The sequence below is a fragment of the Salvelinus fontinalis genome, chromosome 23 (assembly GCF_029448725.1).
Source record: "Salvelinus fontinalis isolate EN_2023a chromosome 23, ASM2944872v1, whole genome shotgun sequence".
In the NCBI taxonomy this organism is placed as follows: Eukaryota; Metazoa; Chordata; class Actinopteri; order Salmoniformes; family Salmonidae; genus Salvelinus; species Salvelinus fontinalis.
In genome coordinates this window covers 28170065-28198002 of record NC_074687.1, presented here as the reverse complement: position 1 = coordinate 28198002, position 27938 = coordinate 28170065, and the positions used below count along the sequence as shown (strand labels likewise).

At 42.2% G+C, this 27938-nt stretch overlaps 1 protein-coding gene across 2 annotated transcripts; it reads right to left on the bottom strand.

Moving 5' to 3' along the window:
• Positions 1-109: 109 nt before the first annotated feature.
• Positions 110-26048, bottom strand: vwc2l (von Willebrand factor C domain containing 2 like). Of its 2 annotated transcripts, XM_055878340.1 has the most exons (5): positions 24381-26048; positions 22859-23265; positions 18766-18903; positions 12425-12554; positions 110-3972 (listed from the first exon to the last, which is right to left on the bottom strand). In XM_055878340.1, the coding sequence occupies exons 2-5, from the start codon at positions 23246-23248 to the stop codon at positions 3821-3823; spliced, it is 810 nt and encodes a 269-aa protein (XP_055734315.1). In that variant the 5' UTR covers positions 23249-23265; positions 24381-26048; the 3' UTR covers positions 110-3820. The 2 variants fall into 2 exon arrangements, with proteins under 2 accessions (XP_055734315.1, XP_055734316.1); XM_055878341.1 differs by lacking the exon at positions 18766-18903 and having other exon boundaries at positions 24381-26034.
• Positions 26049-27938: the final 1890 nt, after the last annotated feature.

Here is a 27938-nt window from a genome sequence, read left to right as displayed (position 1 = left end):
TCTGCAATCTGTGCACTCTCAACCTGAGCCTGAGTAGGAGTGTGTTTCCGCCTGGGCGATAGAAGTGCGAAGGAAGAATAAAAGAAGGAAAGAAATCGACACACACACCTTTGCTGTATAATAACACTTATTTTTCAGTCTTTAACAAAATAGTTTTTGTCTTCATAAATAATACACATTTTCTTTTCTTCACCTCTGATTTCCAGAACACACATTATACATTTTGAAGGTATTTACAAGTTATTATACACCATGAAGGGCACCAAGGGTTGTTTCATTTCATTTGGAATAAACATCTGGAGTGTTTGGTTAGATGTACCCACTATGTCTTCTAAGCTATGGTGTAGAGGTGGGTGTTTGTCTTGGTACTTCCAACCAAACCCTATATTTTATTATTATAATTTCTGGCTCTAATTCAATATAACATTAAATTATAACAGTAGGAGTTAATATTTGTATAATCTTTAGGACTAACCCACAGTGCCCATGTAATAATACAGTTTGATTGTTTAAGTGTTTTTCTCTCCATATTAGATAGTACTCTTGTTGGTTTTCAGGCACACTTTATATAAGAGTTTCTGTAAAAAAAAAAAAAAGCAATAGAACAATCTTTCATAGCGTCCAGCTACAATAAGTCGGTGTCTCATGAAAAGAGCAATGGTATGGTACACCTTTACAGCATGGTGACAGGCGGTGAATGAGCAGTGTTTGGAGTGGGTTGTCAGGCTAGTGAGTGCATGAGCAGTAGGCTAGACTTTCAAGGCCAGACACACAAAAGACCAGACTCTTTTATGAACAGAAAATGAACAGGGATATTGACTGCTCCCTCAGACTATCTTTTGATACATTTGTTTAACTATTACTCAATAAGGCTAATTCTTCACTCCAGCTGGGGTCTCAGAGATGGAATCAAAATCTACTGCACACTTCAGAATATTTTCCTACCAAACTGGAAGGTCACGTACAGTTGGACCACTTTGAAAGCTCCCTGTAGTAACCCGTTTAAGAAGTTGTGTGGTAACTGGTGTTAAAAACAATTACGAGACACTGCCTTATTAACCTTCATTCTTGAATGTGTCCCTCTGCATTACTCTAATAAGACATTCCTTCCATCATTGCATAAATGTTCACGAGACAAACAAAAATGTCAACGTCAATAGAGAGAAAGTCTCATAATGAATGGTTATCAATGTGAGAGGGGTAATTTCAACATGATCTAAGAACGGAGGGTCTGCTCTGCATGAGCTTGAGGGAGGTACTAAGGGATCACAGGTTAGCTGACCCTACAACCCACACTACTACTAAATCATGAAGCTCTTTACATTGAGAGCAACCATTAAAATATGAAAGGGCTAAAAAACAGGTGAGAAATTAAACGATAGCTAGCAGCCTCATTCTATACAAGATACACAAAATAATAAAGGAGGACAAAACAATCTATATCCAGTCATAAAAATAAATGACCCACTGAAGAGAAAATCCCAGATATCAGGCCTATGATAGACCTAATTAAAAGAGATGACTGATAAAGGTGTCATGGAGTCTCATACAATGTATGGACCTGTAGAGTGATGTGTATTGTCTGTGTAGGTATTCTGGCTTGAGAAATAGACTCTTTCTTCTCATTATGAATGACTCATCACAAGACAAGGTCATGATAAAAATGACTTGAGCAACTCTAACCATAATGATGCAATCTAAATTTAAGTCCCCTTCCCTCATTCGTTCATCTTTTGAATTCCCCATCATTCAATAATAATAATAAGACTGCAGGCAGCTGAGTAGAACAGAATGTAGTCTACAATACTGTGGCTGCAGTGCAGACAGAGATATGTTTGGGAGGGTTGGCTCGTTAGGTAATGTATATGTTGTTTGTGTCCCAAATGGGACCCTATTCCCTCTGTAGTGCACTACTTTTGACCAGGGCCCAAAGGAAATGGGATGCCATTTGGGATGTACACTATGTGATATTCTATTCCGCCACCTCTAGTCAGGGGTCTCCTGTGTTCATTTCTGTCTCATTACCAGGAGCTGGAAGGCGTTATTAAGTAGTTCATCCATCAAACAGGAGGAATAGCTTCTAAAAGGTTAACAGGAATGGATTCTCACTGAAACACACACAAAAAGTATCAGTGATGAATTGCATGTGCTTAGTGGGAAATTCGCCTTCGAATTAATGACTAGTATTCATCATTTTAAAAAGAAAGAGAGCGTGTGTTGTGCACGCTACACAGGTTGGGTGGAGTTGATGCTGAAACCAATAGGAATCTATAGGCAAAGCAATGCATTAGCTCAAACAATCTATTGTGTAATCTAAAAACGGGAGGATAGGAGCTTTTTTTTTTTATCTCAGCGAGAGCCTTATTGGCTTAAGTGCTTCTTCTTGGGGTACAATGTATCAATATATTTTAAGGTGAAAAGGAATTACCAGTACTGTGCAAGCTGTGTGTATGGGCCTATGGAGGACGAAAGGGTGTGCGTACAAGTATGTGTGTGTGTGTGTGTGCATATGTGTGAGTGTCTGAGTGCTCCTTTGCTTTGAAGCATCAAGAAGACATGTGCAGATTTCCCCTTTGTCTCTCTCAGAGTTCTTGCCGAGTGTACTGGGTGCTTGGCTTCTGCCTACAGACAAGGCGGGCGGCGTACTGCTGAGAGCAGAGAGGCCCGGCCTGAATACTCCTTGATTAAGGGAAATTAAAGCAGGCCGCTGCTTGGCTCGCTAATTGCTTTGATAACAAGTTCAAGCTGTTCGCTCTGAGGAATATTTTTTGTTGGTTTGGGCCGTCAGGGAAAACAATAAAGGCAATTAAGCCAAGAGGAATGGCCCCGGTAGTGTATTGATGCTGGAGCAGTTTGTACCCCCTCTGTTATGGGTTGCATGGCTTCTAACTAAAGACCTTATTTCAACTCCTGTAGTAAGTAAAGTTGGTTTCCTTTTCTACTTTTTCCAGTGATTTATCACTTACTAAAGTATCGGTTGGATAAATTGGATAAAACTGGCCTCCATTCTCCCCATGCAGAGAAGAGCACCTCAAAGACAGTCTCATCAATAATATTCTGTGTTGTAAATACTGTAACTGAGGGGATCTGTTTGTGGTTATGCAGCTTTTGCCAGCCCAGATGACACATCGAGATGCTGACATTGTATGTCATTCATTCCAGTGACCCCATCCCCAAGAGTGAACTTTTGTTATTGACTCATACAGAGATCATACAAGAAGTGAGAAGCCAAGAGCTGTGAGTGCGGCATGATGAAGACATCTCACTTATTCAATTTAAACCCAGACCCATTTTTTCTAAAAGCGCCATAAATTGTGTGCTTACTGGTTGTCCGGTCATTGTGTCCTGTTAAACCCTACTAGATCTCATTTTCAAAACACCTGTAAGTGTGTGAGTGAGAGCTACAACAAGCTTACAGACTTACAGAAAACAACTGAGCATTTTAACAGTGCCAACGGTTAGGAGGAAATTAGTTCATGAAATATATTGTGTTTATAAGCAGCACAAGCAAGAAGTAATTATCAGAAAATATATATAGTCAGTCAAAACAGGAAAAAAACTGTCTCAGTAAAAGTTCCTGCTCTCTCCTCGCCTCTGTGTTTAAAGTTGTGGTTGTGGTGGTGTGTAGGTACTCTGTACAAGAGCTTTTCATTTCACCTAGTTATGCAGTCTCCTAGCCAAAGTTGCCAAGGAATTGGGCTCCTGTCCTGTCCATCATATCATATCAATAACACAAGATGAGGGCTTTGTTGGTTTGCCACGGCAGCAGGCAGGACCGCTCCCTGACCGCACATCACCGACACCGTCCCGGCCAGGGTTTCTATGACAACGTCTGTCCGTTGAGGCACTCCCGGCGCAGGCACTGTGCTGGCTTCCACCAGTCCCCATTGTGACAGCGGCAGATGGTGCAGTCGTCCACCTTCACTTCAATACCGGCTGGGATGATCGTCGTTCCGGCAAAGCAATTTGGACCTGCCTCATGGGAGGAAAGGACGAGAGCGAGAAGAGAGGGAGGGAGAGAGGATAAGAGACAAAGAGGGAGGGAGGGTAGAGAAAAGGAGAAATGAGTGTGGTGGTGGTTCTCTCGTGGGGGTTCTGTTAGAAGAGGATGGCAGAGTGATGTGGAGAACCCTGCCTGGGGAGTTTTGAAGTCAGAACCGACGCACAGATCCTTTCACGGCCATGCACCGATGGGCTTGTTTTTGCAACACTAAAGCGCTTTTGTTAGCCTGGCTCTCCCTTGACGTAGAACGCGTTGCATCCTAATGCACCACGAACAGAGGAGGAGAGGAGGCTGGCAGATAGGGCAGGCAGCGGCTTGGCAGCACAGAGAGGGCTGGAGTATACACACACACACACACACACACACACACACACACACACACACACACACACACACACACACACACACACACACACACACACACACACACACACACACACACACACACACACACACACACACACACACACACACAGACAGAAAGCTGCTTTGAGGGGCAGGAGGGAGATTAATCACTCCTAGTCTGCATGGAAAGGCCGCCTCAGCCTCTGTGGAAAGTCCCTCTTGAACACAGAGCTACAGTTTGCATTTTATGGCCTCCGCTCTCCTTCCTCAAATACAAAGCTAACACAGAGCTATAGTTTGCATGGAAAGGCCTCTTCAGTCTTTCTACAAAGTCTTCTTCAAACACAAGCTCCCCTACATCATATTCTTACTGGTCTCTTTTAACTAGAGTTGCAAAGGGAGGGTATATTACTGGAAACTTAAGATGTTTACTAGTCACCTACCAGAATTTTGGAATCTTTCAAGGATCTAGTGGTGTCACAGGTGTCTGTAATTATCTCTGGCCCTCTGTGTGGCCTTATCACATGTCAAATCTTTGAAAATTAAATAAGATGATAAAAAAAAAGAATTATGACACAGCTGTAAAACATGATCATAAATATAAACCATCAACTTAGTGAATGCCATTGGTGTTGGCAGGAAATATACTTTTTTTTTTTCAACACACTTTCATTTAGTTTATTATGTCAACATAAATTTGTTGCCAATGTTTTGGTGTCAAACTGGTGGCAGTTGTGAAGAAAAGTCAATAGTTGGAAGAGTTAACTGAAAAAAATGAACTGAAAAAAATGACATTGTTGATTAGATGCTTTTTACATTAATTAGGCTAGTTTTGTTGAACCATATGGTCTATCTACTAGAAGCTAATCGACAATATAGACACAGATATAACAACATTCTTAATATATATGAATACAATTTTATTTTTATAAGTTACCAAATTTTCAATAGATTGCCATAGATTTTCTGTTAATTACCAAAATTACTGAAGATTCTGGCAACTTACAGTTGAAGTCGGAAGTTTACATACAGTTGAAGTCGTATGACTTAATGACTCCAACCTAAGTGTATGTAAACTTCAGACTTCAACTGTAGGTAATTACCAGTAGCTTTGCAATCCTACTTGTGACAGACTTAACAATTTATGTTTCTCAGTGCCCACATGAGATTTGGTTCTGGGTGCTGAGATTAGGAAAGACTTGCAGCCTCTCTAGAAAGTCTTCCTCGAACAGAACTTCCCAGCACACCATAGCCTACAATACACCACACCAACATCTTATTACACCAGCAAATAATCCTGATGAATGATTAAGGAGGAATCGTTTTTTTTCTTGAGATTACATTAGTTTTGCGGTGCCCTTTTTCTTCAGATAAGATTTGTGTTCATTTTATCCCAAGATTTATTTAATATCTATGGAAAAGCTAATTATCTCCAGATTGTGTTTTTGATAATCAGATGGCTTGTGAATGACTTACCCTGCTGCCTTCTATGGGTGCATTCCAATAAGATCTCCTTTCTTCTGAAGTGTGCACTCGTTCACTACTTTCCAAAAATCTAAAGGCATTGGATGGGTGGAGGCATGGGTTAGTGGGAGTTTCCACCATATTTCGTGTACGAGTCATTTCCCTTCAAATCAGTGCAGGGAAGTGAACAAGTGCACACTTTGGGAGCATGGAGATATATAAACCGGGACGTAGCCAAGGATTCAGTTTCCACTCCTTTTGCAATCTCATAAATAGCTATTCTACACAACAACCACAGTGATAGATTTTAGTATTCAGGTTTTGTGCGCACAATCTTCAGGAAACAGCACCTTTTTATTCTCCTGCTACAGGAGAGCATGCAGGTGGTGGCAGGAATTTTCTGTCTCCAGTTTTAATCATTGAAACGAAGCAATCAGTGGCTCAATTGGTGTGACGGTGACTTTGGAGCCGCTCTTTTAAACAGTCCAACAGAGATCTATAAAACCTTCTAGATTCTGTGAAGGGCGGGCCTTTTAATCTAAACCTATTCCGAGGATCGTTTCTAGCAGCAGAACACTTCCACCTACTCTCAGGGAAATGGCTTTGCTGATTGATTTGTGTGACCAGCAAGTTCACAATGACATTGTCTTTGTCCAAAATTATCAGGTCAAAGTAGTGCACTATTTAAGGAATGGGTCCCATTTCAAAAGCACGCTTGACTCTGTCTGTTCAAACCACATAGGATAATATTAGGAGTGATCATATGTAAAAACAATAATAATAGACTTCTACACATTATAATAGGATACAAGCCCCACATGAGGGACATGAACCAGCAGAATTCTGAATATGCAATGACAAAACTTCAGTGTTTCTCGAAGGTCTAATATTTATTGCATTCAAATATCTTGTCTCTAGGCCTGGGTTGGGCTCAATTCGCAGGCAGTCAATTCAATAATCGAAAAAATGACATTTATTTTCAATGACTCTTCAATAAACTGAAAAGTACTTTTTAAAACTTTTGTGACTACTATATCTGCTGGACTAAACAAACCTAATGGCATGATCCAGTATATAACACACCAAAACCCCTCTAGTCTACTACCTGCTTCCAACACCTTACCCACTCACCCTCATCTATGCCCAGGAACACTCTCCTGGTCTACTCAACGATTGACCTGTACCTCAATGGACACATTGTGAGTGAACTATTGCCAAGCCCTAACTCCCATTGATCCACCCTCCACCCTTAGTATAGTTGGCATGGTTTACAGACAAACAGGGCAGAGGTTGATGAGAGAAGTGGGCATCCAAGTGTGGTTGTTTACGACTGGAGAGTCACAGCAGGAGGAAGGCACCAGATACTTCCCAAATGACACCCTATTCCCTTAATAGTGCACTACTTTTGACCAGAGCCCTGTTCAGAAGTAGTGCACTATAAAGAGAATATGGTGGCATTTGGGACACATCCACAAGCAAGGACACAGTCTCCACTGCCTATCACTGCAGAAGATTGACAAGACAAGGCTCTGGGACTTTGGGACGTTGCTCCATTCAAACCCAATGCTTGTCTGTCAGTGCTGTCAACAGGGATGCATGTTACCTGTCCACAGCTGTCTCTGTGTGTTGTCACATGACTGTCCACCTGGAAGTTACAGTGACAGACAGTTCAGATGAACAGTAAAAGACACAAGCTTATAAGACTAGCTAATTTCCATGTGTATTTACCCTGTAAAGTGAAAAACAACTTTATGTAGGCTACATTTACATTATTCAGGATGTAAATTCATATTCTATCCCTTTATGATATAGCTAGGTTGTTCAAAGCAAAACGTAACAGACAGTTGCATAATGCTGAGGGTTTCTTCAGCTCCTCAGTTGCCTAAGAGGAAACCTTGAAGAAAGCCTGATGAAGCCCTCTACATGTTAGGGTACTTTAGTCAACATGTGTCTGCTGATGTATGGAACAGTTCATTCTCCATGGTTATGTCTGCATCCCAAACAGCATTCTACCCTCTATATAGTGCACTACTTTGTGTCAGGTGCAGTCCTCTGAGGGTAAGGTGACCAGATTTTGGAAAATGTTTTTTTGGGGGGACTGTAGCAGCGCGATAAAAACAATGGCATGGAACTACATTTAACAATACATTTTCACTATAGTCCTTTCAATGAATTTGATTAATTATACCACAGAAATGGATTACCCCTCCACAATTTTCTTAATCTAGTCACTTTTTAATCACCCAAATTTGGTTTAGCCTATGTTGTTGGATTCACTCTCTGGCCATGGGCATGGTTGTTCATGCGGTAGTTATAACGTATCACTTAGTAAAACGATCATTAACAGGTCATGCAAATGTGATTGTACACCGTTTGATTATTGAAATATCAGCGACAATTTAACATCAGAGTTGCTTTTTACTTTCTGAGGGCTAATCGGGAACATTTTCGGGGACAGATCTAGCCAGGTACAAGCCACCAAAATAGGGTCCTGCCCCTGAAAATCAGGGACACCTGGTCGCCATATCTGAGGGGTCAAATGGAAATGTTTTGTTTGGTTTTCCAGACTTTGGCATAGCTCTGTGAGCATGCAAAACAGTGGGATCAGAAAGTGTGTGTGTGTGTGCGTGTGTGTTCACGTCCGCATGGACTTCAGAGACTTGCGTATCCTAACTGTAAGTTGCTCTGGATAAGGACGTGTGCTAAACGGCTAAAATGTTAAGGTAAATATAGGAAATGGGGTGCCATTTGATATGCATACTATCTGTTCAATCTGAGGGAGGCTTTATAGGCTTGAAGCGAGCCAACATCTCAAGAGCTGGCGAAGTGAAAAGGCATGTCTCTCTGTCTCCTGCAAGCTCCTAAAGACGTCCAACTGGAATAGGCTACAAGAATGGATCTATCCTCTATCCTCCTACAGTACACCAGGAATGAGCATTACACAAAATATACACACACACACACACACACACACACACTCCAGGCTCAAGAGAATAATCTTGCCAGAGCTTGCCGTGGTTTCTTAGGGGGGTGGAGATGGCAGGCTCCCTTAAATGCCACCGCCACAAGGGCGTCACCGTATCCTGTCTATGTGGATTAGTGCTTCCTCCAGCTGCAGGCCCAGTGTGTGTGTGTGTGTGTGTGTGTGTGTGTGTACAGGCATCTTCCTTGCACACCTTCGTTACCCTCTGTCAGAGAGCTTAGCCTATATAGGTCAAACTACGCGACAAAGGAAAATACGCAGTCATTTTAAGGAAGATAATATTTTGATTTCCTCTGAAGTCTAAATTGGGAAATGTATTTATTAATCTATCTATATATTCTTCAATGAGCAATATCCTGAGTGGATACTCTTGTGTGGAATTCCTTGATCAACCATCGGTTCCTCGATTGGCTTTTCCTTTGATAGAGTTAGACTATACTAGGGCAAAATCATCATCATGAATTCTGACCAGCAAGACTATACCCTCATAGTGGGTATTTGGCTCAGGTAACAAAATATACATAATCAGATGATAATTAAATCCTTATGCCATTCCAGCATATAACGTTCATGATCCTTGATTGTCCCAGTTGTCTATTGATCAATCCAGCCCTTGAGGCTAATGAAACCAAATGAGCCACAACCAGACCAGCCAGCTACTCTCTCTCTCGCTCTCGCTCTCGCTCTCTCTCTGTCTCTCTCCCTCTCTCAATCTCTTGGATTGGGCTGGCTCAGCCATATCTCCTGCCCTGACTCCTATAACTAGCCAATGAGCCATCGGAATTCTATAATTATAATTTGGGGATTGGTTGCGACTGACAAGGGCATCAGGGCAACATGGAGATAAAGGGCCCTCCAGGGGCCCATTATGAGCATCACACACACACACACACACACACACACACACACACACACACACACACACACACACACACACACACACACACACACACACACACACACACAGTTATGCTCTCTCTGGATGCTCCGTAATCAATGGGCCAATCTGAGCCTGTGTTTTTTCTGCTTAGTGTGTCGTATTTAATTAAAGCAGTTAGTATTGTCCTCATTAGCAGTCAGGCAGCCCCCCAAGGTAACGATTTATATAAAACATAAAACACTGAAAGAGACTGAAGACTGATCATCAAAAGACAGACATAGAGAAATAGATCATCTTTTCGTTGGTTTCAATATCATAAAAGTTTAATTATTTCGTTGTGTTTTTTCATTATTTTTTATTTATTTCACCTTTATTTAACCAGTTTGGCTAGTTGAGAACAAGTTCTCATTTGCAACTGCGACCTGGCCAAGATAAAGCATAGCAGTGTGAACAGACAACAACACAGAGTTACACATGGAGTAAACAATAAACAAGTCAATAACATGGTAGAAAAAAAAGAGAATCTATATACAATGTGTGCAAAAGGCATGAGGTAGGCAATAAATCTAATAATTACAATTTAGCAGATTAACACTGGAGTGATAAATCATCAGATGATCATGTGCAAGAAGAGATACTGGTGTGCAAAAGAGCAGAAAAGTAAATATATAAAAGCAGTATGGGGGGTGAGGTAGGTAAATTGGGTGGGTAGTTTACAGATGGACTATGTACAGCTGCAGCGATCGGTTAGCTGCTCGGATAGCAGATTTTTAAAGTTGTTGAGGGAGATAAAAGTCTCCAACTTCAGAGATTTTTGCAATTCGTTCCAGTCGCAGGCAGCAGAGAACTGGAAGGAAAGGCGTCCAAATTAGGTTTTGGCTTTAGGGATGATCAGTGAGATACGCCTGCTGGAGCGCGTGCTACGGGTGGGTGTAGCCATCGTGACCAGTGAACTGAGATAAGGCGGCACTTTACCTAGCATAGCCTTGTAGATGACCTGGAGCCAGTGGGTCTGACGACGAACATGTAGCGAGGGCCAGCCGACTAGGGCATACAGGTCGCAGTGGTGGGTCGTATAAGGTGCTTTAGTAACAAAACGGATGGCACTGTGATAAACTGCATCCAGTTTGCTGAGTAGAGTATTGGAAGCTATTTTGTAGATGACATCGCCGAAGTCGAGGATCGGTAGGATAGTCAGTTTTACTAGGGTAAGTTTGGCGGCGTGAGTGAAGGAGGCTTTGTGGCGGAATAGAAAGCCGACTCTAGATTTGATTTTGGAAGGAGAGTTTGCAGTCTAGCCAGACACCTAGGTACTTATAGATGTCCACATATTCTAGGTCGGAACTGTCCAGGGTGGTGATGCTAGTCGAGCGTGCGGGTGCAGGCAGCGAACGGTTGAAAAGCATGCATTTGGTTTTACTAGCGTTTAAGAGCAGTTGGAGGCCACGGAAGGAGTGTTGTATGGCATTGAAGCTTGTTTGGAGGTTAGATAGCACAGTGTCCAAGGAAGGGCCGGAAGTATACAGAATGGTGTCGTCTGCGTAGAGGTGGATCAGGGAATCGCCCGCAGCAAGAGCAACATCATTGATGTATACAGAAAAAAGAGTCGGCCCGAGAATTGAACCCTGTGGTACCCCCATAGAGACTGCCAGAGGACCGGACAACATGCCCTCCGATTTGACACACTGAACTCTGTCTGCAAAGTAGTTGGTGAACCAGGCAAGGCAGTCATTAGAAAAACCGAGGCTACTGAGTCTGCCGATAAGAATATGGTGATGGACAGAGTCGAAAGCCTTGGCCAGGTCGATGAAGACGGCTGCACAGTAATGTATTTTATCGATGGCGGTTGTGACATCGTTTAGTACCTTGAGCGTGGCTGATGTGCACCCGTGACCGGCTCGGAAACCGGATTGCACAGCGGAGAAGGTACGGTGGGATTCGAGATGGTCAGTGATCTGTTTGTTGACTTGGCTTTCGAAGACCTTAGATAGGCAGGGCAGGATGGATATAGGTCTGTAACAGTTTGGGTCCAGGGTGTCTCCCCCTTTGAAGAGGGGGATGACCGCGGCAGCTTTCCAATCCTTGGGGATCTCAGATGATACGAAGGAGAGGTCGAACAGGCTGGTAATAGGGGGTGCGACAATGGCGGCGGACAGTTTCAGAAATAGGGGGTCCAGATTGTCAAGCCCAGCTGATTTGTATGGGTCCAGGTTTTCCAGCTCTTTCAGAACATCTGCTATCTGGATATGGGTAAAGGAGAAGCTGGGGAGGCTTGGGCGAGCAGCAGCGGGGGGGGGGGGGGGGGGGGGGGGCGGGGCGTTGGCCAAGGTTGGAGTAGCCAGGAGGAAGGCATGGCCAGCCATTGAGAAATGTTTGTTGAAGTTTTCGATTATCACGGACTTATCAGTGGTGACCGTGTGTGTGTGTGTGTGTGTGTGTGTGGGTTACGTTTGAAACAGTTACAGGTTTCCCGTTTATTTGCGTAATGAATGTGTAATGAATACTATGGAAATGTTACTCTCACATAAAAAACCTATAAGATCAGCAAGAAATATACAAATACACTAGCCTCGTTCATCATTCTGTTTTGTGAAACAATGGTGAGCACAGCGTCAGTCTGGTTTACCTACATATACACAACAACCAGCAATGCAATCGTAAGGTTGATGTACAGAAAGTGTGTGAGTGAAACCGGTGTGTGTTTGTGTGTGTGTGTGTCCCCGAAAGACACAACTGGAAGAGCCCTTACCGTTTTTACAGATGGGACAGCACTGTTCTGGCTCGTAGACTGGGTTGACACACTCTGGGACGGCACAGTCAGAGACCACACAGTGCACCTCGTTATTTGGTTCACAGCGACACCACTCACAAGGCGAAGGCTGGAGGGAGAGAGGGGGAGGGAGAAAAGAGAGAAAGATATATTTGAATTGCATTTGAAAACCAATCATCTTACCATTGTAACAACATGCTGGCAACATTACTATAAATATCAAGTTGGTTTCCCTGACAATAAAAAGCCTTGAAAAAATACAAGGTTTATTGGACTGAACATTAAGAAGGTCAACCCAGGGAACAGAGTGAGATGTCTGTAGGGTTACTCATTAAAACCCATTTGAACTCCACTTCAAAAATATTATATGACCAATCACCGTGCCTAAGCCACAATGCTTAGTCTAGTCAACCTTGGGGGGGGCATTCTAAAAACAGATATTGAATTGGAACATATCAAGCAAGCCACATCAACCGTATCTCCATTGTCCTAAGAGAAAACTTAACCCACTTGAAACAGAATGAACTCCAACAGTTGTTGTCAAGCCATGTCTACATGAGCTGAAAACAGTTAGTTTACCCACTGACCACATTTCAATCATAGCTTGTACTACAGGCCTTTTGTTGTGTAGAATGTATGCTGTAATGTTGTAAGCTACAGTGAAAGCAATTCACTGGCTCTAGAGAATGACAAAACTATCTTTCATTTGCACATTCACCCACAGCAAATGGTTTCCTTTTAGCAATGTTTAAAATCCCTGTGGCCCCAATGGCCTTTTCTCTGGCCCAACGCCCAAAGTGTGCCAATTAAACACACTTCCATATGTATGAGTCAACATCTCTCTGCCTGCATCTCAAATGGCTCCCTATTCCCTATATAGTGTACTACTTTTGACCAGATGTCTATGGGCCCGATCAAAAGTGGTGCACTATAAAGGGAGTAGGGAGCCATTTGAGATGCAGACACAGAGATGTGCCTGGCTGGCTGGTGCATGTGTGAGTCAGGGTCAATAGGGTAGAGTGATGAGAGAGAGGCGAGCCCTGAGCCCTCTCAGTAGCCAGGGTGTTTAAACTTTGTACATAGTGTAATTGCCAAACTGAGACTGTTCCACACACTAATGATCCCCTGTCTATTCCTTCAAATTGAATTAATAACACTGTTTGGCCTCAGAGCCAAGGGCTTGTGAACTTATCCATGGACATGCTCCCTAATTGTGCTGAGCTCAATGTTAAACAAGAACAAACAAACAAGTTTGTGTCGGAGGGTGAAATGGCAGTCTTTAATTGTCAACTGAAACTGAATGACTTTTACTGAGAAAAACCTCACTGTTTGTAATACCATACTATATCCATGTAATTACCACTTTATCCTGCGCTGTAGTGTAAAGTGCTAACCATATTCCTATTGAACCAAATCTTTGGTGAGATTAAATATTGGTTTTGAGTGTGCTGGCCTATTGGGTCACCTGACAGGCAAACCAGTTTACTTTAATACAAATCAAAGACACAATTCATAAAGAATCTGTTCAAAGTTGAACAAACAACTAGAATCCCAGTAGCATCCCTGGGATTGAACTGACTACTTTATTGGCTGGGTGCTGGTTAGCATACATAATGCATTCTCAATCACGATTTCATTTGAGAATGCACTTTTTATCAACGTAGATATTGAACCAAATGTAATCTGGTGAGATTAAATCTTGTTTTTTTCAGTGCACTAGTCTGTGGTCCCCTGATTTAACCAAACAAACCAGGTAAAAATTCATACAGAATTAGCTCAAAGTTGAACAAACAACAACAATCTCAGTTACATCCCGGGGATTGAACAGATGTCTGCTTGCAGTACTTTATTGGCTAAATGCTGGTCAGCACACATAAACCATTCTCAATTACGATTCCATCTTAAAATGCAATCTTTATCTGCAGACCAGTCTGATTGCAACATTTCCAACACATGAGAGACATTTAAAGGGCTATGAAATTGTTATACAACTGTAGCATTGAAATAATGATCTTACAGAACCTTTAGATGGTGTGAGCTGTCAGACAACTCAAGCATCCTCTGCTTGTAACTAGTAAAACGTCATTTCATGATACAGACATTAATGAAACCTGCCATATTCACAGGTTTCGTCCATTTTTCAAACACTACCAGCCTCTTCAACCTGCGATACCTATAATTGATATTTGAATAAGAAACATTTTCATGCAATTGATCTTTTCACAGACCTATAACTTTTTCCATTTGAAAAATACTGTGAAAACATGTTTTTCAGCACTAGATGTACAGTAAAATGCCTTAAGTGTTCTGTATGTAAATGTATGGATTTATATAGCTGACTGTCCTTTGGGTGAATTTGCTTGATCTGGTGTCAAATTTATGGGGGAGGTTATGAATCCGAAACATGCTAAAGGTTAAAATACTGACAAGCCATCACTGAACTCTATTTAGCATCATATACTCAACATTTAAAAATCATCTTTATGGCACAGATAGAAGATGTGAAGTTGCACACTACTCCTGGAGGGACACATTAGATATGGATGGTTGAATTCAACTGTATCTATTATTTATTTTATTTTTCTAAATTGTGTTTCTTCCCTACTGTATTTGTTCATGTGCTGTCAGGGGGTCTCTTACGAAGACTGTAAGATTAATTTATTCAACGGAATCAACCAGAACAATTTCATATTTCTCTGTAATCATGACAAGACAAACGCAATAAATACAATTTATTGACTGGTTGCATTGTCATACATTTGATACATCTGAAATGACAGTATATTTAGCCTTAACGGGAATGGCCCTTTTCCGTACTTATTTTATCTCAATAATACATTGCAGGCAAGTGCACACGTCCATCAATTAATTTACTGTAACAGGGCTAGAGTGCTTTCAATGAAACCTTGTGTGAGATTTATTGTACTGTGAAGTGAATTCATGCCCTGGTCTGTAAGTACTACAGTAACTCACAAAATAAAGTAGAACACCAAGACTATATTTAGCCGTGCCGAGGGGTGTGTTAGTATGTTTCTGAATCAAACTATATGGTAATTTGTGAGCCCATCCACATTCATATTAAAGTGAACTGACCGTCAACACAGCAATCAAGACTGTAGTAGTTGAACTCTGAGACTGTTGGGAGGAGGGAAATGAGGAAGATACAGACAAACTCCCTGGGGCGTAGATAAGGATGCAGTTTGGGGTGAGGGAGAGAGATGGGGAAAGTCATGCAGTTGAGGGTGCTGGCAAAAGTGATGAGGGCTATGGAAAGCCAAAATACATGCAGAGAGGAATGGTGGAGTGGAGATGGGAGATGAAGGGAGGAGTGAGGAGAGGTGGAGATGGGAGATGTAGGGATGAGAGAGGAGAGGTGGAGTGGAGATGGGAGATGAGGTGGTGGACATGGGAGGTGGAGATGGGAGATGAAGGGATAAGAGAGGAGAGGTGGAGTGGAGATGGGAGATGAAGGGATGAGAGATGGAGTGGAGATGGGAGATGAAGGGATGAGAGAGGAGAGGTGTAGTGGAGATGGGAGATGGGAGATGAAGGTATGAGTGAGGAGAGGAGGAGTGGAGATGAGGGATGAAGGGATGAGAGAGGAGAGGTGGAGTGGAGATGGGAGATGAAGGGATGAGAGAGGAGAGGTATACCACCCTACCTGATTGGCTCAAACACATTAAGAAAGAAAGAAATTCCACAAATTAATTCCAGGTGACACCCTCATGAAGCTAGTTGAGAGAATGCCAAGAGTGTGCAAAGCTGTCATCAGGGCTAAGGGTGGCTACTTTGAAGAATCTCAAATATAAAACATATTTTGATTTGTTTAACACTTTTTTGGTTACTACATGATTCCATATGTGTTATTTCATAGTTTTGATGTCTTCAATATTATTCTACAATGTAGAAATAGTAAAAATAATGAAAAACCCTGGAATGAGTAGGCGTGTCCAAACTTTTGACAGGTACTGTAGGTCCTGGATGGCAGGAAGCTTGGCCCCAGTGAATTACTGGGCTGTACCCACTACCCTCTGTAGCGCCTTACGGTCGATGCCGAGCAGTTGCCAGGCAGTGATGCAACCGGTCAGGATGCTCTCGATGGTGCAGCTGTAGACCTTTTGAGGATCTGAGGACCCATGCCAAATCCTTTCAGTCTCCTGAGGGGGAAAAGGTGTTGTCATGCCCTCTTCACGACTGTCTTGGTGTGTTTGGACCATGATAGTTTGTTGGTGATGTGGACACCAAGGATCTTGAAACTCTCGACCCGCTCCACTACTGCCCCATCGATGAGAATGGGGGCATGTTCAGCCCTCCTTTTTCTGTAGTCCACGATCAGCTCCTTTGTCTTGATCACATTGAGGGAGATGTTGTTGTCCTGGCATCACACTGCCAGGTCTCTGACCTCCTCCATATAGGCTGTCTCATCGTTGCCGATGATCAGGCCTATCACTGTTGTGTCGTCAGAAAATGTAATGATGGTGTTGGAATCGTGCTGGGCCACCTTAGTCAATAACTAATTTATAAAGTTAGTTATGAAAGGAAGTTGCTCAAACTAGTTCAAAGCTCCAGTTCTCTTTGGCCTACGTTTGTGTCTCGTTTGTGGCTTAATCAGCATTTCAAATTAAAACAATGTTTTTATCCTCAGGCAAATTGGAAATGAAAATCTATTTGAGAAACTCATTTTAGATGCGTGTTAAAGCAAGTTTCCTCTCATAGGTGTCAGTGCTGAAGAGCACAGTCGCTAATTACTGTAGGATGTACACTGTGTGGGCGATGGAGGGGGTTTGTGTGTGTGTGCGCCAGCACACACGTGTGGGTGGATGTTCTTTCACTTATTCTATCTTTTTTTATGTGCAAAGGGTGATGTATTAGTTCATTACTTTGTAATTTTCAGATGCTGATGTATGGTCTGGTTTTCCTGTAATATTTGTGACCGTGAAAGGTAATGTATTTTGTTGTGGAACTTCTACTGCAGTCAGTCACCTCTGAGTCTGATCAGTGTTTAAAAAAGCTGTTGCAATGCCCTTATACACATGTGAGCAGTTGAAAGAGAGTTGAAAGATCTTCAACCGTCAGAATAGAACCTAAAACATGCCATTTTGTCAAAATGTATCTTTAGTAAATCAAAGCATTTTTTTGTAGAACCGCTGCAGTCACTTCTGTTGTGAGTCTGATGAGTGCTTTCTTATTCAATAGATTCAGAGGTGTCTCATTTGGGTTCCCATGTCAGTAGACTGTCTCTAATCTGTCTCATTTGGGTTCCCATGTCAGTAGACTGTCTCTAATCTGTCTCATTTGGGTTCCCATGTCAGTAGACTGTCTCTAATCTGTCTCATTTGGGTTCCCATGTCAGTAGACGGTCTCTAATCTGTCTATATTCGGTTCCCATGTCATTAGACATAGTCTAATCTGTCTCTCTTGGGTTGCCATGTCATTAGACATAGTCTAATCTGTCTCTCTTGGGTTCCCATGTCATTAGACTGTCTCTAATCCGTCTTTCTTTGGTTTCCATGTCAGTAGATTGTGTCTAATTCTTATTTCTTGAATTCCCATATTTTAGACTGTGTCTAATCTGTGTCTCTTGGGTTCCGTTTTCATTAGACTGTCTCTAATCTGTCTCTCTTGGGTTCCCATGTCATTAGACTGTCTCTAATCTGTCTCTCTTGGGTTCCGTTGTCATTAGACTGTCTCTAATCTGTCTCTCTTGGCTTCCGTTGTCATTAGACTGTCTCTAATCTGTCTCTCTTGGCTTCCGTTGTCATTAGACTGTCTCTAATCTGTCTCTCTTGGGTTCCGTTTTCATTAGACTGTCTCTAATCTGTCTCTCTTGGGTTCCCATGTCAATTGACTGTCTCTAATCTGTCTCTCTTGGGTTCCCATGTCAGTAGACTGTCTCTAATCCATCTCTCTCATAACAATATGTGTAGTAATGCCTAAGAGCAGAGAGCTGCAGAATCTCTACACAGTATTTGTAATAGAAGTAAGAAACTATATTCAAGAGCCTCAAAATTATGCACCAACAAATCAAATCAGTGTGGCTTGTAGGACTTAGGTTGCTTTTTGTGTCTATTTTTGAATCGATGGGGACTCAACAACAAATGTCCTTGAGGTCCTTCACACCCCCTCTCTGTAACCCTCTCCCCTAAGGAACTCAGTCAGGAGCACGGATGGGATGGGGATTGATCTGAGTTCACATCCCAGCCCTATAGCCTGTTCTGTTCTGTCCTGTTCTGTTCTGTCCTGTTCTGTCACGTCCTGCCAGCCTGGGACATAGATATAGAACAATTGTTTTATCTCTATGGCCTGGGATCTGAACTCACCCTATATCTCCTGGTTCTTGATTGGAGCTGCGCTGCAGAGTCTGGGGCTGAGGCTGGGGGAAGGGCCGGGGGTAGTACAGGCGCGAAGGCGGGAGCCACGACGGGCGGACTGGTCCCTTCCTCGTCGGACGGGGAACCCTGTAGGTGAAACACCTACCGAGGTTGAGTGGCACAACTCTCTCATATACTCTAATGTACTCTATTTTTGATATACTTATACTCTCTCTATCTAATATCTATCTTATATAATACAAAACATACATCTAAAATGAAAGTATATTTAGCATCAACGGTGAGTGGCACATCTCTACTGAGAGTGGGATATAGTATACAGCACAGCAGCTCCCCCGTCACCCAACTGTCCACCAGACTTGATAAAGTAGCTTCCCTCCAACTACATTACATCTACATAAATAATGGACTACTGCCCAACAGAGACTGACTGAGCATTCTGCGGATGGAAAGATTCCCTTTCTGACGAATGAGGTCTTTAAGGCTGAAGCATATTTCTTAACAGATTACAGGGCACCATATATGATCAATCAATGGTCAATCAAGTCATTCTTTATCAATGGGTTTTATTACTGACATGGCATCTATAGAATGTAACTCGGAGACACTTGCTATGGGTAATGCACAAATTATTGACATTCCCTCTTCCATCAGTGAATTAGTATTTAAGAGAAACATAAGATGTTGGACAAGGTGGTGATATAGTCTAGTCTATGAAATTAAATCCTGCCTTTTGGGTGTTAGACATACTGGTCATAAACCCAGTGTTTCTATCATACTCCCCATGGCTGTATGTCTGCTTGTTTAGAAGAGATATTAGAGAGATTTCCAACCTTATAAAGATCTCATCTACCTTGTCGGTCTTAAAGATGCTGATATCTGTTGGACTCCTTCCCTGCCTGCTGTGTTCAGTAAACATGGAGCTCTGCATAAAGCGCCAGTGACGAGGGCAAAGGAAATGCAAACCAGTCCTGTTGGTATCCTCTTAATTGGGTCTTTCTTTAGAAACGACTGGCACCCTTTGATTTCTGTTAACTCCGCTGGACACCATGCAGTCCTCGTTTTATACAGTAATTCAAAGAGATACAGTATAATACTTTCATATGTCTTTCATGCTTTCATAAACAGGCACTTTCATGCTGGACACAACCATGGTTTTATGACTTTAGCTTCCTCAAGTCATTAGATTCCTGTCACGAATCAACAATCCCACAACAGTGATCTGATCGAAGCTTCGAAGCTGTGGTCAATGGCCATCCTTGCCTATATCAATTATTTATCTAAACTAACTGAAGAGGGGCCATTTTTATTGTTCCAGTCACAGTTTCCCATCTCTGTTCTGCCTCCATGTGTAATTTCTCTGTTGAGAAAATCGATAGGAACAAATGAATGGTTTTTCAAGAGGCGGGAAATGTCCTTCCCTCTCGCTGGGCCCCGCCACTCAAGGTTAGTGGGGATTGGAGGTTGAGATGCACTATTGATGGACTTGATCTCACATCAAACCAGCAGGCTTTAGACACGCTCACAGGCCTCTCTCTCTCTCCCTGAGGGGAGCATGGCTGTGCATCCCAATACAGGGCTAAGAGGCTTCATTGACGTGCCACTCGTCCGCTCAACACCGATCCACCGAGGCTAAGTCCCAAATGACACCCTATTTCCTTTACAGTGCCCTACTTTTGACTAGAGTCCTGTGGGACCTGATCAAAACTAGTGCACTAGAAAGGGAATAGGATGCCATTTGGAATGCAGTCCCAGTCACCGATCACAATGGATTAAGTACACAGGTGTAAATGCCTGATCTCTCACAACCTTATTAGCAACACATTGCTTCACTGAAGTCCCCCATACTAATTAGCTAATGTCAGGCCTCATGCTGGAGATGTAAGAGCATTGCAAGTGATATGGAGCTGTCTAGAACTAGTGGCAGGTGTATCACTTGGGATGAGCAGTAACAGTTTGATTGAATTGAATTGAGAAGGAGAATATGATCAAGGACATTAGCTAATCAAATAAACTACCTGGCCTTTTTGAGGGATTAGATTTCTTGGAAACAAAATTACAAATAATAACGTAACAGAAACAAACAACTATGGTCTATGCCCCTCAAACTCAACTTTGGACCTTGAAGCCAGTTCCACTGCTTTTTTTTCGTTGTTACCCTCTAATCATGGACTGATTTAGTCCTGGGACACCAGGTGGGTGCAATTAATTGTCAGGTAGAACAGAAAACCAGCAGGCTCTGGAATTGTAGGGTAAGAGTTGAATACCTTTGATCTCTGTGTTGCATTTACCACCAACCTAACAAACTTGTATACCAAACTTCACAACAATACTTTAGGGACCATGATTTTCTGGGGAATGGAAATGGAACATTAGCATAATTTGATGTAATGCTAACCATCAGACAAGTGGATGATTGGGAACACAGTATGATTTCACAAAAGCGTAAATGTAATCAATGTCATTGGTCACCTCATGCACTAAAATGCTAAATCATCATGGAAACTACTACAACTATACAATAAAATACAACCACCCGTAGAGCTCAATCATGTGCAATTGTGTTACAGGGTTTTAGCAGAAGTACTTTAGATTGGTCTTAGATCATCTTTGCTTTCTTCTATAAAATGTCCTTAAATTGTTTAGTTACATTACATTTCTTTACAATATGCAGTAAAATAATTATGAGTCCTGTAATTAGTGTTGTATATGTTTTAGTGACATGGACTGAAACAACTGACATTCAGTCGAGTCATTTCATCATGTTTATTTGGTATGAAGAGGATTAGGGAGGTATCATGCGATTACCCTGATCTTGTAGCTAGTTACTAGAAAATCTCCTATTTCACATCGCTAAACATTTCACATTGTACAACAACTAACAACTACCCATTACTATTCAGGGTATATCTCTGGTTTTGTTTATGATTGTCATGTCAGTGCTGCTGTTACAGTATTCAGCTCATCTGTATTCGCCAGGTGGTTCCTCCTGTCACTGTGACGGGTCTAAGAAATGCATCTTCTAAAGGGAAAAGTTGGCACAATTCCTTCTCATGTTTAGAATGAATGCTGCATTATCCAGCATAGTTGTAGTAAACACTGCTGGGTATAGGCAACAGTATATGACTGAAACATTTGTCTGAAAATGTACTTATTCCTGGCCCTTACTTTTTTTTATCTGTAAGGTCAACTGACTCACTCACAGCAGAATAAAATGAGCAGCACTATAGTATAGACCCTGTTTATAAGCCAGTAATAAGCAATGCTAATGGTGTTCATCATTGGTCAGTATAGACTAGGACTGTCCATGCCAACACTAAATGACTCTGACCTCTTCTCCTGCTCTCACCCGACTGACGCAACCTCCCCCCCTCCCCCTATGCTGTGCTACAGCCTCTTCCACCATGTAACGTCCGACTCCAACCTGGGTATGGGTTTCATTCAGTATGGTAGACAAGACTACTTCAAGCATGATACAATAATACTCAAACCATGGCTCAAATCATCTCCAGTTTGCCATTGATGAATTTGCTTGCTTTGGAAATCTCCAAGCCCATTGATACAGTGTGAGGTGCCTGTAGTTATTGTGCAGCACATAGTGCCATTGCTAATCAGCCATATCCGTTAAATAGGACAGACGTCAAATAATGCAGTGAGTTAATGAGTTCATGTTGCACTGTGATTCTACAAACACAATAGATTAAATTGATTCTCCTACCAGCAGAGACCATTGAGGGAAAACTAAATACCAGTTATAGTTGACCCTCTCCATCTGGCATGGCCATGCAAATCTTTAAACTTACTATATTATGAGAGGGCAAACATTACAATCATGTTTTGAGTGGAATGGTTGTTGGGGTTGCAACAATTATGCAGTCAACACTGCTGCATTGTTTTGATCACATTCAATTGTTCTCTCTCAGCTCATTACCTAATTAAGCAAAACGAATTATATGCTTGATTATGTGTATTGTGGTACAAATGTAATTGCATCCACATTTTGAAATTAACATTTTAAATTATTACAAACGATTGATCAATAGACCATGCAAATTAGACAATAAACACAAAACATCCCTACCTTAAATTCCTCCAGGATCTTGTAAGTTTTCCCCCGGTATTCACAAAAGTTTTTAACCTCCTTGCATTCCGGACAACATCCATTGTGCTCCACTTTTGTGCACTTCGGGTGTATCTTGGGGCACTCTGGCTGGTCGCACACCGGCCCGTCCTCGGTGCAAACGCACGGGCAGTTCGAGTGTCCCGGGAAGAATCGTTCCCCCAGTTTGTAAACGAAGCCACTGTCGTCCACGCAAACCTTCCCCCGGTAGTCGTCGAAAATGATGGTGTCGCTGTTGGCAGTTAACTCCGCCTCGTCCGCGGCGTAATCCTCGGGACTGAAGGAGGCTGGTGACACAGTGGCGTGGAGGGCGAGGAGGACAACGCAGGTCATTGGAAAGTGAGGGCCCATCCTTCGCCGCGGTATTCCTATTGCATTCAAGGAGAGGGTCGAAGTTGCATTTACTTTACCCTTAACTTTCCATTCACTGTCTGTTCTTGAATGAAGCAAGACAAGGCTGTTTGGGACAGGTGCCAAATAAACATCCTGATGATATCATACAAATGGTGTGGGATATTTTCAATTAGACTTATTCACAACCACGGACACAATCACAGTAAAGGTTTACAATCTAAGTCGTCTTTGTGTGTGTGCGTGAGAGAGAGACAGACATACAGACAGAGAGAGAGAGCGAGAGAAAGAAATTAAGAGGGACAATATGTATATGAGAATAAATAAGACCAATAAACAGAAATGAGTAGAAAAAATGTCTTAGGCTAATGTTGGATTCCTAAAAATGAGGTCGCCCATTGCATCGGTAACGGAAACCTACCAGGTAAAGTATTGGTACAGTTGATAGGCTCGTAGGCTACATTGCAAACACCGGTGTTTTCTTAAAGACTAAAGGCTATGGCACCTTGAACCCAGTGCAGTTCAGAGTGAAAATATAACCTTGTAGGGTCTCATGTGCTTTGCTTTTATAATAATAAAAACAGGTTTGGATCTTCAATGTGAATTACATGACCAACAGGTTTCTCCATGATAATCATTTGAACACCCTTGTCAGTGGGGATTTGATCACCCCCCCAATGCTTAGTGTTGATTTTATTTGTTTTTATTTTACTTCAACAGCCTTTACCAAAATATTGACATATTTCCCCAGTCAGTGCTTAATGCGCAATAGGCTTTAGTCCAAACGCTTCGCCCCTCGCGATGGTAGCTAGAAGAACGGAATTATATATTTGCCTCGAGACTAAACTGAGCTCTGTTCATTATATTCCTTCCTGCCAGGGGAGAGACTCACTGAATCTTAATTGACAGAAAAAATTCTTGACAATATTGTTGTGATCAAATACCAATCTAAAGTAGGCCTATTTCCTATCATTACATTTATGATATAAACTGCAGAATGTCAGTATTTTAAGTAAGAGAAAGCTCCAAGAGAAATAAGATGTGTTGACAATGGAAAAGGGAGACGAGGTTTTACAATGGATTTTACAATAAATGGGAAGGTGGATAAACTGGGCATTACAGACTGACTCACCGCGTTGAAATGCCTGGTTCCACTGGTAGGAGTCGGGATCAACAGAGATCCAAACCGGTAGAACGGATTAAACACAGGACACAACAACTTCCAGATGAACAATTCGATAAAACCACCAGGCTCCAGATAAAAAGATAATCCCCCTTCAGTTGCTATTGTTGTGCGTAAAAGCAGTTAGATACTAGACCATTGTCGGTACCGATGCCTTTGGAGCAGCGCGAGCGATGTGATATGCACACAGAAATCGGTCTGATACATGATTATCCCTTATTTCCCAGAGATTAAGATAACAACATCACAATAGGCAGTTCACGTGTGAAAAATAAGACTCGAAAAATTATAATTCCCTCTATTGTTGTCAATAGGCTGATCCTAGACGTCCACGGCAGTGATGTTCATTTCAATCAACTTCCAATTGCTGCAGATCAAAAACACCATTCGGTCTTGTTGCATACATCCAGCAGCGCGTGCATGGCAAAGGGAAAGATAATAGACCAGAGATCCGGAAGATACAACTTTAAGAGGAGAACAAATATCTAAAAGAAACGACATTTACACCTAACATCTCCTTTTCGCGAGGGAAAGTTAAATGTTAGCCTAAATATACGTTTTATCTTCCACACTTTTCCGTGCGCACTCACCGGGAAGAAGTTGAGAACATAGTAGCAATCATAGCTTGATGCTCGTTAGTTGAATAAGTTGAGGCGAAAAAGCACCGAATCAAGTCCTCGGCCTATACGGCCAATGTTGTGAAGAGGAGAATGCAGGAACAGCGGCGCTTCTCATGACCCTTGTGAGCAAGACGACGCACTCTACTTCAGGACCACGGACAGCGGCAGAGCGGAATAGCGGCAGACAGCGGTGTCTTCAGCACTGTCGCTGTTCAGTCGAGGGTCCCACTGAGCACGCAGAGATTCGAGATTTTTCCCATCTTGCGCTGCTCCCCAGACCAGGAAGGAAAAGGCAAATGGAGAACTCATCAGAGAACTTGAAGTGGCATTTTATTCTACCGATATGCTCCCAAAATGCACTGAATCAAACAAAATAGCTGGATGGGGTTTGCACTCTCAAATATCACATGGAGCGGATTTCATTAAAGCCAGAGAGCATAGTTTCTCCATGTGCAGAGGTTATTTCTGCTACTGTAGCCTGTGATCTCTATGTTAGCTGGGTGATCACACATTCTTACATTCTTACAGCAAATAACCGAAAAATAGACTTCACAATTTGATAACTTGTAGAGAACGGATGTTGTATAATGTGACATTCTGTTTCTTTCAGAATAGACTACACAGTAATTTCACAGTATTTAAGATCTGCACAATTCCACATAATATCTGCTCTCCGTATGATTGCCCGTAGGGGCCACTGCCTGTCTGCATTCAAAGTCAAAATAAAGATGATTGAGGCAGAACCAAAGATAATACATTATAGATATTCTGGAATTGAAATAAACAGATGCGATCCATCCAAAGAACCCCACTGAGCTGCATTTGACTAACGGAGCAGAGTATGCTGTAGCCTACCGGGGCTTGGCTATTATTAGACATGCGATGGGGAACGAGATAGTTAAGGCTGTCGGTCTTGCATGCATCTCGTGCATATGTCGCGGTGTAACGCCAATTCACCTTATGCTGTCTGAGTCTGACATTGAAAGCGCTGAAATCATTTAACGTTTTAGACCCTATTGAGTCGTAGAGTATTCAACACATTTTAAAACGAAACCATGAAGTTAAGATGTATTCTCGAACACCGTAGGTTATATCATCAATATAACCTAGCTGATGTCATGATCAATTTGACCAATATAGCTAGGTTACCTGATCCCACTTCATCCAGGTCCCTGCGGAAACCCATTTAAAAGCCAGTTACCACAATGCTTCTCTTAAGACTTGTGTGCCAGAAATAACTTTGAGTCTATTTAATAGCCCAATTTTCTGCATGAGTAGAAAGTCCATAGCTTTTGAAATATCAATATGCTAGTTAAAAAAAACAAAGAGTCATTCATTGACAGATCAATAGTACAGTAGAACCAACCACATGCAACCCAATTGAATGGACAATACATTATAACCAGAATACATGTTTTTAATACAGTATGATATGCATCCCAAATCGCACCCTATTATCCATATAGTGCACTACTACTTTTGACAAGGGCCCATACGGAATACTGTGCCATACAGGACACGACCATGAAAAAACTTGTCGGTCTAAAAATAATAGACATGTCTGCGCCATACAAGATTCTGATATTAATATTAGATATCAGGGATTCAAGGTTTTGAACACCTAAAGAGGTGCTGCATGTTTTCAAGTGGAGGGGAGAGAAAAAAGAGAGAATAGAAAATACAGAGCTCCTCTCTCGGAGTTTGCTTGTACAGTACAGCGGTATGGCCCTTGTCATTAAGGGATATACTGTACAGTAACTAGAGTTCTCTTCTCAGGCTGTCTCTGGGGCTCTCATGCTAACATGTTGTAAAATGTCAAGGGCGGATTAGTCTGAGTGAAAAAAACCTCATAATACCTCACTGGACAAAGCAGCCATGCAGAGAGGCATATAGTATGTGTTATATTCTAGGATGCTGTTTGTGTGTGTACGTGAGTATGTGCATCTGTGTGTGTATGTGCGTATGAGTGCTTGCCTGCATGTGTGTCTACTGTCTCTGTGTGTGTCTAGCCTTGTTTCTGTCCTCTCTGTCAGTGTCAGTTCTATGCTCCTTTAAATGGAGTATAAACGACAACACAGGCTCTCCCAACCCCTATCAGGGCTCATCTGGATCAGTCGTGACAGAGCCCTGGGTTGATGTCATATCCCTGCTCTTCGGTAATTCAGGCATGTTTTCTCACTTTTTTAATAGCAACGTGTTAGCTCCCTCCCTGTTAGCTCCCCAAAGCAATGTACACTCTCTAATTGGCTCCTGACCCACCCCCTCACCCTTCACAAACACAAACATGCACACACACATACTGTATGCAGGCACACAGGCACAACGCACACACACACACACACACACACACACACACAGGCATGCATGCAAACGCATACACACTTTGAAGGATTTCACTATAGGGCTGGATAGAAATATGGGTCACCCTTCTCATTTCAGGAACAGCATCGGCACAGCATGTTCTTTTAGCCAATCAGCCTCAGACACATGCACACACATGCACACACAAGTACACACACACACACACACACACACACACACACACACACACACACACACACACACACACACACACACACTCCAAGTTGAGGCACTGTCGCTGCTGCTAAAATGCTAGAAGGGTAATTTCTCTAGGTGACAGATAAGTGAGATGGGGATGCAGACACGGCTTGCAATCACAACATGGTAAGTAGTAGGCGCTTAGTTAAGTGTGCTTTCAACGTCTTTGTGCATGATGTGACACATCTATATGGCACAAATTACAGTGTCAGCTGAAATGTTAATAAGCAAGGATCAGGTTGCACTTGCACTGATGAAAATAAAACGTTTTTCTTCTGAATGTACAGTGTAAATTGTGCATTTGTTCACCTTTTCTGTAGATGTACAG